Genomic DNA, 12215 nt, shown 5'->3' with positions numbered 1-12215 from the left:
CTTTAAACCTTTAAACCTGTTGCTCGCGAATAGCTGATTATCGATGATTTCGCGATGCAGGTGTTTCGAAAGCCTAGGAGTTGGACCGTGCCGGTAACGGTGAAACTCTATTCGCGTTCCCCGATTATCGTCAGGACGGCAGAATCCGCGTTTTGAAAACTCTACATCGGATTAGTTAGACGCCATCCGAAATACTCGGACGGCGGCGGGCCGCACTCCGCTTCGAAACACGTATGCCCGTATTTACACGGCCGCGAGCGCTAACGATCCCTTTTTGTCTCCCCGGCAACGTCCCGCCGGCGGAGCGTATAGCGCGGTGTTAACAAGCAGAAGGGATTAAGGAGTAGATGAACAAGTGGTCGTCATCAACCGAGCTCCGACTGCTCCGAGCTCCGAAGCCGAGACGCCCACAACGAGGAGCGGATTTTATTTGTCGCGAAGGAGCTGATCGTCTCGTTCGCGTCTCGCGATTCTGCATTCGCCGATCTTTATTTCGCGCGAGATTATCCTGTTTAAATTCGTATGATCAAATTATACTCAATTTGAGTCATTTTTAACCATTCCCGTAGGTCGCCACTGCTCCTACACAACATATATGTCGTTAATTTAACTAAACCAATGGATTTAAAATAATTACTACTATTTTGTGTTCAAATAATAAATTTCAATACGTGTAATTAAAAATAACAATGTTATCTAACTCAAGGTATTGGTTTAAATTTCACCCTTTATTAATATTTAACGGACGTACATGTGTCCGACCATATTGCGTTTGTGTCGTTCGATAAATAGGTGGCTAAGCAACTCCAACGGAAACCCGTGTTAATTAACGTTGAGTTTCAGGACTGATTTACGTGGCGTCTAATTAGCGGGCCTGCCGGCGACGTAGTAGGCATTTTGATTGGCCGCGCCGCGAATAGAACGCGGCCCGATTGGCCTTGCCGGCGTGTCGTATCGATTGTTTTCGTTTCTTCTCTTCCTCCTCCTCTGCCTTCTCCCCGTTCCTCTCGTTTCTCTTTTTGTTTCTTCTTAAAAACAAAGGAATAGATGCGCCAAAGCGCGCTCCCGAAACGAGAAATGCTTCCAGACTGCGATGCAACGAACGATCATGAATAACGGGAAGGCAAAAATCGTATAACATCGCGAATCTTATTTCTAACAATCAGTATATAGTTTAGGAATTGAAAAGAAATAAATGAAAAGCGTTTCGACATTATTCGCTTTTCTCAGCGTTCAAAGATCCCGATTTTTCTCGTTAATTCGAATATTGTTACCATTTTTCTTTCGCAACCGACTAGCGTGACTGCAAGACGAACTCCGTCACGCGAAAGTGAAAGAGTGTGGGAAATCTCTCTTCTCTCGCTAATTAAACCGCTCGCGTCGCGTCCTAATCTTTTATTTGCCGACTGTCTCGCGAACGTATCAATTAAATCCGAGGTCAAACAGGCGCGATTACCGGCGTGCATCTCGCGCGCGCTTGTACACGCGTACTGTTAATTATGAGTATGTGTCACTGACGTAATCAGTTAACGTTCTTTCGGAGAATACCTTCTTTTTCCTTTTTTTCGGCGGATCGAGAACGCGCGCGATTAACGCGAGAACGCTAACGAGACCTTTTGACGCGTCCGTCGCGAAAATTCGATAGACGCTAATTACGATTCCCCGAGACACAATTCTTTAGATAATACGACTGACAGTCGCGATCTTGAATACGATCGCGAATATGGCGCGGCGGCGCGATGCATTTTGAAACGTCAAGCGTGTGCAGTTTCTTGAAGTTTTGCGGCAATTAACAGTCGACGGCGAATAACAAACTGAATTTAATTAATTGCATAACTGCGAGCGGAGGCGGTCCCCTCCCCTCTCCCCCCCGCGCCGTCTCACCCGTTTCCGCCGGTACCTCCGCCCAACCCCCACACTTCTAATCGAAGCGGGGTACATATTGTTGCACCCGTTGCGCTCTGCCCCTCATCAGCCCCACCGGCAATTAATTATAGCATTCCAGGTTAGCCCGGGAATTAATTACGTCCAGAAGTTGGACGCTGGCGAGGGGATCGTTAGAAATCGTCCTTCGTTAGAGTTAGGCGGGCACGGGTCCAGGTAATTATTGATGGCCTCCTATCAGGTCGCTCGTTGTCCCGATAACGCGCGAATCGAATTTAAAGGGAATTTTGGGGGAGGGGAGGGATACCGATACTTTTCAGACTATTTTTAGAAAAACTGACAAATGTTGATTACGCGAGCGCGCTGCTCTGGGATGTCCTTTCGCAACTCTCGTCGACGAGATATTAGAGCTTTGTTCGTTCGAGACAATTTTCCTACCTTGTTAAATATCTATCCGACTGGAGAATGTCGAGTCGTTCGCTTGCTCGCTCGTTTGCGCGCGCGCGAGCACGACCGCGCTCGTCGCCGTGAAGTTGGCTGAAAACCGGCCTCGCGCCGAAACGAAACATTCGAATCATTCGAATTAATTCAGCCACTTGGGAGCGGGCGGTAAGGAATAATGGTTTCGTGATCGATTTTCCCTCCCGCTTAACTCGCTTAACGCTAACCGAATCAACCGGCTGCTCCTCCCTTCTCTCCTTACCCCGCAGTCACGAGTGTAATGAGAATTTTTACGTTGCTTGATAATAGTCGCCTTCGTTGAATACAATCCTGAAAGAAAATCTGAGATTGCGGCAGAGTACCGGGTAAATGAATGACACCAACCACAGGTGAGGGGTTTCCTCCCGTTTTCTAAAAACTTGTGATTTTTTATTAATTAATAAATCGTGTTCGCGTACGATTGTGTGTATGCGCGTGTGTGTTCCATGGGTGTAATTGTATTTTACAAGAGGCCGCGAAACCACATACAGATGTCGGGTCCCGATTACGAAGAAGTCCGAGATTAATGAAATAACAAAATTAACTATAGAGACGCGCGCGGGACCGGGTCGTCGCGGTCCGCGCGCGTGCCACTCGGCCGGGCGGGATGGGACGGGCGTGGGGCATGGGGCATGGGGCGTGGGGCGTGGGGCGTGGGGCGGAGGGAAGGGACTTTCCGTGCTCCTCGCGCGATCGTTTCCGGGCCCGCCAAGTGCGTGCCGAGTGCGGTACGCAGCGCGCGACGTCGCGCGTCGCAATTCGATTCACGATTGCCCGAGATCCCGTGACGCGATCATGCGCTCCGTACGCGAGTTTTGCGACGGCGCGGCGCTGTCCTTGAACGGTTGCTTCTCGTTGCGCAAATCGGACGAGCGAGTCGCGCGACGGGGCTCTCAGCAATCGTTCTCGGTCGCGGAGCCGTTTGGCGACGAGACGCCGCGTCTCCTCGACTTCGCGAAATCGCGTGCTGACGAAACGTCAAATAACGAATAAAAAAGAAAACGGACGAGAAACGATACAGAATTTAACGTTATGTACATTCGAGACGAGATTTAATTCGATTAATCGACGAAACTTCGGATAGATGCCGAAACCGAGATTCGTAAGGAGCGAGCGTAGAGCGTATTCCGTCGTTACGACGTTACGACGGAAAACGTCGCTGCGCGACCGCACTCGGCGATGCAGGACCACGGAAAACCATGGCACGTCGCGTATCGGCCGATCGCCCGTGGAATAAACGCGCGGGTGCCCCGTTCGCCGTTCGCGCTCGATAGTAAATACATAACCATTTATATCACACAAACTTTTAACAATATACAAAATGTACCCTATATACAAGATTAAATTACACGAGCCAACGATGCACAAACCCCAATCCGACACGCGCACGTGACAACGAAAGGAAATTCAAGCGAGCTGAGTAAATTTGCTCTCCGATTATACATGTTCGAATATACAAGTTGTCCGATTAATAGAAATTTTCTAATTTATACGTCCGAGATATGTAATAAAATGGAGTAAAAATCAAAATTGAGACTCATTGCGAATCATTTTTTATCTCGTTCGTGCGTCTGGTCCAAGATCTGTGATGGCAAGCGCCATTGCCCCTTATGTCCGAGCCGATGTCGAAATAAGAGTTTGTGCATTCTTGACATAATCCGTCGGCGCAACTTCCTGCCCACTCTACATGTACACGTCTGTATATGCCGCTCTTCACCGTTTCCGTCGGCGTCGTCGCAGAGTCATGAAATCGATCGCGATCCTTGGCGGCGTCGATTCTTCTTCGAGAGCGTCTTATCAGATTCCGAATCCTTAATATCAAGCCGTTTGCACTACCATGACTCTTCAGCGTCGTCTTTGCCCAATTTCCGTGATAACCGCGGCATGATCCGCTCACGCACGAACTGTGACACAACGATACTGAAGATTTCCAAATGCGAACGACGCTCGATCGGAGATCGGCGTTGCGGTGCACGCGCAAACGTGCGCGCTCTCGCGAATCATCATTTAAAATGAGAGTATTTGACGAATGAAACGAGTAACAGGGCGATTTTGCTCCTATGATACACATCTCGCGCCGAAACTTATTCCCGCCTTTGAATCCCTTGTACTTTGAGCTTCGAGCACGTTGCACGCCAATGTCATTTCTTGCTCGCCGCGAGTTACGTCACTTAGCGTATGCGCGCAACGGGTGTCGTCCGCGTACTCTTCGGTGCAGCACGCGATTACTCTTCGGAAATGCTTGACGAACGTCGAGAATTTAAGAACTGCGACAAAGAGGAAATTCGTTAAGTTAAATCTCGTCGAAGGATCGATGCTCTTTCGATCGAAAGTTAGACTTATTGTAACGTTGTTACTGGCAAACAACGGTTTCCGCAGACAATCCTGCATCGATCAACTTTAACAACCAATGCGTAACGTACACTTCGCTAAACGAAAGAAAAAGAGGGAGAGAGAGAGAAAAAGATATTTCTCGGGATAATTGAACTCTGTTCTCTCCTCGAGAACGACACCGATTACTTTTGTACCTTACATGAAATTTAGCGAATCGTAATGTACTTATGATTACGCTAAAATTTTATCCAATTGTACCGACACCGTGGAAGAAGGATTTCGTTTTGTACGTATTAAACTTAATTGATTATGCTGTTTCAAATATGATAAATTTTCAAGAAAGGAAGAGGGAGTGCGAAAATGCGAGCGAAATGAAGGAAGGGAAGGGAAAGAAAGGGAGGAGAGAAGCGAGCAGGCGCGGATGCCTAACAAGAAGGATTCGAATGATAATTCCGTGTCGTTCGTCTCACCTCGACACTCAATTAACGATGGCGGGAACAAGGGCCGCCTAATGAGTTTACGAAGCGCGGCGGCGGATCGACAGGAGAACGGTGATTTTGAAAGAAAAATAATTTTCTAAGGGTCCAGAACTGCGTGCCCCGCCGTCGTTTCGCGTTCGATCTCTCGTCGAATTATCTCTCTTTCTCTCCTTTCCTCTCTCTCCTTCCCCGTTCGATTGCCGTCTGTCTTTCTCGCGCGATTAGATCCTCGTTGATCGCACGTGTCGAATTTAGCACGCGACGCCGCGGCCGTTCCGAAGACGCGTGTTGTCTTCCAAGTGGCGACAACCAAGAATCGACGAAACGTGCTCGCGGAAACTTAGAAGCGACTAAAATTGTAACCAGAATTGAGATAATCTCCCTAATCATAAAATGAAATAGAATAACGCAAAGATTTCGGACATCGGAAAATAATTTGGTAATGATCTTGAGAGTGACATCGACGGGAAGAATTATTTTCATATTTTGCAAACGTGCGAACGCCTGTTGCAAGTTGTGCCAGTCGTAGGTGTCAACGAATTCTACATTTCACATCTTGTGTCAAGGTAATTGCAATACGACGACTGCAAAAGATTTTAAAGAAGAGAACTGACGTCACTACTGCGGCTGATGGTAGATGCACGATGGGTCGTATCTTAAACTTTCTTCGATTCTTTACAATTGAGCAAAGATAATTATTAAGAAGACCGGCGGATTCGTGGCAAAAGTGCTTCTGCAATGCGGTGTCGAGTGCCGTCTCAACTTGTCGCAAATGTGATCAACATTTCCGATCAAAAATTTGGACGCTATCTTCTGACGAAGAGTAAGATCTAAATTGCTGAATTAACTTAAGGATGCTTTTGATATTCACAACATCAATGTGTCAATATTAATGCGAAAACTCTTGCGTGCAAACTCTTGTTTGAGTTTTGTCACTTTGTCATTCCAGAGGTATTTGCGGTTCTGAATTATCCAAATTCAAAGACGTTCAGAGATTTCCAGCATTCGCGGCAAGTTCGGACGCACTCAACACGTCAACACCGTCAGAACGCAGAGGCGCTCGATATTCGCGGCCAGTTCAATTATGTTCAACATCGCGGCACCGCATGTTGGGAGACATTCGGCTACCACGGCAAGTTCAAACACGTCAATATCACGATAGACACTCCGACTCGTAGAGTCGCCGATGGCGGTTCCCAAGGGACACTACGCTAGCCCTTCTCCCCTCTTTGTGATTCCTCTGAGGCGTCTGGGCTCGCGACGCTAGATAAATTAGGTAGGCTCGTTCTTCATCGCGCTGTCCTTTGGGATACGGTCCTTTTGCGGCGGGCAGCTCGAGTCTAATCGCAGGTATCCTGAGCCCAGGACGACCAGTCCTGATAGCTGGACGCCTGGAGGTGCGATTGCTGAGCCGCCAGACCCGGATGCACGAGTGCCATCTGGTGATGGTGGTGATGGTGATACTGATGATAGTGCTGATGACCCGGCGGAGGCGGCGAATAGGGATCCACCCCGACGGCGACGTCCACTACGTCTACCTGAGGCGAAGGTACGACGGGGGGCGTCGGCTGCGGAGAGGGTTGGACCTTTTTCGGGCGACCGACCGGGTTGCCGCCTCATTCGCGGCTCCTTCGAGGCCTGCCGACCTTACCTTTCCTAACGGGCGCACCGCTGTTTCCGGCCGCGCCTGCCGCTGCCGCGACGCTCGTCGATTTCACGATCTTGTGCCAGTCGGATTCGCAAACCGGCGTGCCCGACACTAAGTAATATCTGAAATTGTGAGAGTCACGTGTCACGTAAAGGCTTTCTTGCCGGGCTGGGTGAAGGTTGCCCGAACGTAAGATAAGAAGGATGAAATTCACAAACGGAGGACTCACCTGTCGCCGGAAACGAGCTGACCGCCACACTTATTGCAGCTGAAGCATTTCAGGTGAAACACCGCGTCGCCGGCTCTCATGACCAACTCGTTCGCGGGTATCGCGTTGTTGCAACTCGAACAGACGCCGCTGCTGCCGAACAATCTGCAATAATAAAAAAAATGTCCGATTAAGACTCGGTTCAAGGACGCGACGTGTCCATCCGGAATCGTTATCCGCGAGGAGAGCGTTTGCGAGAACGTCCGCGCCAGATGTCTGATTACGGCATCAAGCCCACGATTATTTTTCAACAATTTCGTTCGCGGTTTTGGACACGCATCGAGTTTCAATACCGGCGCGTCTCGTGCCGCGCGATGCGACGCGATGCGCGCTCGTATCCTGCGTTAATGGCAGTTAAATGTTTGCGAAGCGGTTGTCAGCCGTATACCCGTTGGCTCGTAAAGTCGACTGTTTATGCAGCAATTAGCTACGTAACGATACGTAGGTATGTCGGACGGGGATTCGAGGTGAGCGCCACGATTTCACGTCTCTCTCTCCAACGCGCCGACGGCGTAAGGAGCTCCTCTCCGCGAGGGAGACGCATCCGACGCACGGGTAACATCGCACACGCACTCGACCATCCTTCTCACAGCCGCGACTTCAAGAAACGAACCTGAAAATCCCGCATCGAATCGAAACTCGGGAAAGGCTCGCCGAGTCTAACGATCTGTCTCGAGCTATAAAGCCGCTTGCCGAGGCGAGGTCGCGCGGCATACGTGCCACTGTCAAAATCGAACTTCGCATTTAACGCTAATGGAATATTTAATTAAATCGACTTTTGAAACGCGCGATATAGCCGACATATCGATGTCTGCGTCGGATTTTACTCCGAGAGCGCGCATAAGGCTGTTACGACGACGGAGCGGATTGGATTTGAGGTTTCTCGTTATTAATTTAATTACCGGCTGACAGTTCTATAATTAAATTGCTAATTTATCTGCCCGGGATCCACAGCTGATCGCACGGCCAGTATCTCGATGATTGCTCCCACGAATGACGTTTCAATCTTTCCCTTTTTATTCTCTCCCTCTCCCCCTCCCTCTCTCTCTTTCATTTTTCCCCGCTTTTTGTTCTTTCTTTCATTCCCTTTTATTTTCATTTTTTTTGCGGTTTGTCTTCAATCGTTTGCAACGGTTCAATTATAAATGCGCGTTCAGCTGATAAATTCTGCTGAAATATGCGGATGCAAACAAGCTTAGCGCGTCGGTCGATTTTGCCTACTCCCCGCGACAAGAAAATGATAATGCACAAATTTTGAAACGCACGAGACTCTCTTCGGGCGCAGCGTTACTTTCTCGTGCATAAACCGACGCGGTTCGAGAAAGCAAAGTGTGTCGTATACACGGTGTTTCACGCATTATTAAATACGCTGATCGACTATAAGGCGCGTCTCGTTTATCTATATTTATATAATATGCGAATATAAAAACGATTGTTCAGAAACTGCGACATTATTCCATCACGTATTTATATATTAATTCAATTTTCTTCAAACCAATTAACCATTGATTAAAACTCTCGCGCCTTACGTAAGACGTTATACCTATATCGTCTCGCACGTGGGCGAGATACTAATCAAAGGTGGTTTCCTCGGCGAGTTTCGCGTCAGGTGTCTCGTAAATAAATCGAAGTAGTAGATTTTAATTGCGGCCGCGATCTTTATCAATTCGGTCGTATAATATCTACTTCCGGGCCGAATACTTGGCGGACTAATGAGCGGAGAAACGCGTGCGCCCCGCTCGACCGAATCGCATTTTCGATTTCTCCATAATTGCTAATTAGAGGCCGACGGCCAAGTCAATCAGCTAGAACGGATAGAAGGAATTATACAGCTGATGATCGAGGATCAGCCATAAAATCTGCTTCTCCTTTCTCCTCCTCTCCTCTCCTCCCCCCTCTCTCTTTCTCTTTCTCTTTCTCTCTCTCTCTCTCGTTCTGGCCTCTTAATCGTCCGACGCCATTACCAGTATCATTATTCACGCGTGTTTTACGTGACCATTCTGGAAAGCTGATGACAAGCAAGAATTTTCGATTATCCATGAGCTTATTTATGACAGTCATAAAAAATGTCAAACAGAGCGCGCAAATTATTCGTTATTTTACTTAATTATCGTTACTTGAAACGAGCCCCTTGCTCGGGCTCATTAATAGTTTAGATATATTTGATGACGACTATATTGATCGCAGCAACGTGATAGTCGAGCGGTTAATTAAATGCCGGCGCGGCGGTAGAATTTTTTGTCATCTCGACATTTGTATACATCTTCAGTCGGTAATCAGAGCGTCCTGTATTAAATTAGATATCCGAGTGTTCCGTCCTAATAGGCTGAGTGAGGCATACGTGCTCTGCTGGTGGAGTAATTGATCGAAAGTAACTAGCGAATAACGGTTCGACGCCAGTGATGAATGACAACGAACACCGTCTGTTATGATGCGATATTATCGCGCGCGCCGCGCCGCACACGGCCGACTAATATATAATAACAATCTCTATATATCTTTGATAAAACATTGATCGCGCCAAGATTTATCTCACTCGCACGAGGGCCGTACATGCGTGTACTTAAAAATTTACAACCAAATATATTTTAATTGTGAGTACATATAGTTAATTACTTCCTGTACCTGTTTTATCCGTACGGTACAATTTACGTTTCATTACGTACGATCTCCGGAGGAAAACCGGACTCATTAAAGAATCCGCCGTGAAAAATACGATCTGTAATTTATATTTCATAATCTCTCACGGGTGGATCGCAAAAATTTGGCGATCCAACAATGCGCCGCGCTGCGTGTAGAAACGTCAAACGCCGAGGCCCCCGGTCGCCGTCGCCCGCGGCGTTTAATAATTTTAATGAGCGAAGTTCACTGCAGTCCGCACTAAGAGAGTAATTGGCGATTACGGTCGGCGGGGCGATCTTTAACGAGCGGTCTACGCAATTTCTAATTAGTTGATTTCACCAATGATAATACGAGTGCCTCGCCTTCCTTGTCCGACTCCTCCAACTTGATACGCAATTTGCCGCGCGCGAGCACGAGCTCCCTTGCGTTTTAATTGCGACCGACGTGTCAATCTTGCCCGCTCTAACAAGCGTCTCTAAAGGCGCGTGTCACGCGTGTGCGCATTTCGCAATTCCAAGCAGCATGCAGCAATTCGATCCGAACGACGGACGAGATCTCCCGCAATTAATAAATTCAGAATTGATCTGTAAACCGTTTCACGGGCACAAGATGAAATTTATGTAAACCTTACAATATGATTTGATTGCGGTACAGTACGAATTTTTCTCCGCGATTCTATGTTATATCGCGACAACTTATAAAATAACGTAACCCACGATTTCGAAAGATTCGCGAGCAAGTGCGCCCTCCGCCCTACGGATCGCCCTCTCATCCAGGCACCCTCGCTCATTATGCGTGCCCCTTTGCCGCACACAGCAGCGCGTACACTCCGCCGCTAACAAGAGGGAATAAGAGAGAGAGACACACAAGGACGTGCGGGTGCGCGTAAGCCGAAACGATGTATTCACACACGGGGAGCGCGCCCGTGTGTATGTGGCCGACCCCCGCCTGTTAATGAGTTAGACTACCTTACCCTCGGCACTTTAATTGTCTAAAGCACAAATTGGGCGGCTTTAATTAGCGTAATTATTTGGTTCGTTTGTCCGTTTATCCAAGATCCCTGTATCGAGCGAGGGTCGAGCGGGCCGCCCCCCCTCGCGAGACTAAATGGATTCATTAGCGCTTTGTGCTATTAAAAAATCCAAATTTCGGACTGGCGTGGCGAGGATCCGAGCCTTTGTGGGCGCCTTCAATTTCATCCGCGTCTTGAACGCGTCGTTCACTCCGCGCGCGAACCTCTTTGACGGTCGTCGTCGATGGAAGACGGAAATTGTCGTCCCTCGTAGGCAAACCGTGCGTTTACAATTATCCGATCTGGCCAGGATCTCCGTTGTATCGTTTCGGATCTCCCAACGACGAAGTGTAAAAACCCTATACCGATTATTTTCTTTGCCAGGTCACACATGTGCAGGTACTTGTACAAAGCTGTAGGTTGAAGGTTGTTGCCTTTTCTCGGGACATTTTGTGCGACATAATAAACACGGATGCAGGTCAGCTTCTCGCACGAGCAGCACAAAATCTGCCGCGTAACGCGCGCGCGGTAGGCATATGCACACAACGGGCGAAACACATTCTCCCGCTGCTAGCTTTAATTTTTCTAGATAATAATGATTAATCGCGCGGCCTCGGTTTCCAGTTTAATTAAAAAGCTATGCGGTCGCCACTCTTTCCGTCCCTCCCTCTCCCATACACACACGTGCGCACGTACACTCTGCCTTCCGCGAAACAGCCGACTGGCAAATTAAATTGAAATTGACTAGGTCTGGTAATGAGGTGGCCTGCAGGCCCAGTCGCGGCATTAGTCGGGTGTGGGTTCTAGAAAATGAGTTCCGACTTAACAACAAATTGCCTCGGTGAACTTCCTTTCACCCCATCCTCCACCCGGGCTCCCTTCTCCCCCTCACCTCGATCTCGCTATCCTCCCCCCCATCCTCCCGCAATCCGCTCGCACGCCGTCGCCGCCACCGCCGCCACCGCCGCCACCGCCGCCGCGCGAGGACTCGGTCCACCCTCTTCCTTTTTGTCCTCCTCCCATCCCACCTTTAATGTTCCACAAACGAGCGGGCTCCTAATAAAGTTAATCGATGCGAGGAAGAAAGAAAAAAAGGAAGCCAAATAAAAACACGCGGATCTCCTTCGATAACTATTTAATTTGGTCAATCAAAATTCCTATTAGCCGCCGTGCGCAATTTGGAAGTATATGGCGAACAACGCGCGGCGCGGCGCTCGTATTAGAAGCTGTCTGAGATATTGAACGACGATGGTAGCGACGGAAACGAACGCGCGTCGAGATCGAACCAGCGAGACTGTAAGGTCATTCACGATGCGCGATTATCCCTAAATTAAAAAGAGAAGCGATACGCGGAACGATTGCGAACGACGGAGGTAAAATGATAAAAGACAATTAAGTGGATATTCCGCGATATCGCCATAAACGGTTTCCTAACACCACCGTGTACCGTTGCCGAAAGTTACCGTTTAATCCCCGAGCTTATCGTTA

The 12215-nt window shown here is 48.5% G+C and overlaps 1 protein-coding gene across 4 annotated transcripts in view; it reads right to left on the bottom strand.

Annotated features, from left to right (window-relative positions):
- Positions 1-2732: 2732 nt before the first annotated feature.
- Positions 2733-12215, bottom strand: part of LOC139819610 (uncharacterized) — a 167930-nt gene continuing 158447 nt past the window's right edge. For all 4 annotated transcript variants that reach the window (XM_071789092.1, XM_071789094.1, XM_071789091.1 and 1 more), the window contains 2 exons: positions 7055-7198; positions 2733-6947 (listed from right to left, as the gene is read on the bottom strand). In XM_071789092.1, the coding sequence (XP_071645193.1) occupies positions 6794-6947; positions 7055-7198 (298 nt within the window). In that variant the 3' untranslated portion in view covers positions 2733-6793. The remainder of the gene's footprint in view (positions 6948-7054; positions 7199-12215) is intronic.

Source organism: Temnothorax longispinosus, chromosome 9, assembly GCF_030848805.1.
Source record: "Temnothorax longispinosus isolate EJ_2023e chromosome 9, Tlon_JGU_v1, whole genome shotgun sequence".
Taxonomy (NCBI): Eukaryota; Metazoa; Arthropoda; class Insecta; order Hymenoptera; family Formicidae; genus Temnothorax; species Temnothorax longispinosus.
Note: the sequence above shows the minus strand (reverse complement) of the source record. Positions and strands in the feature narration are given on the sequence as shown.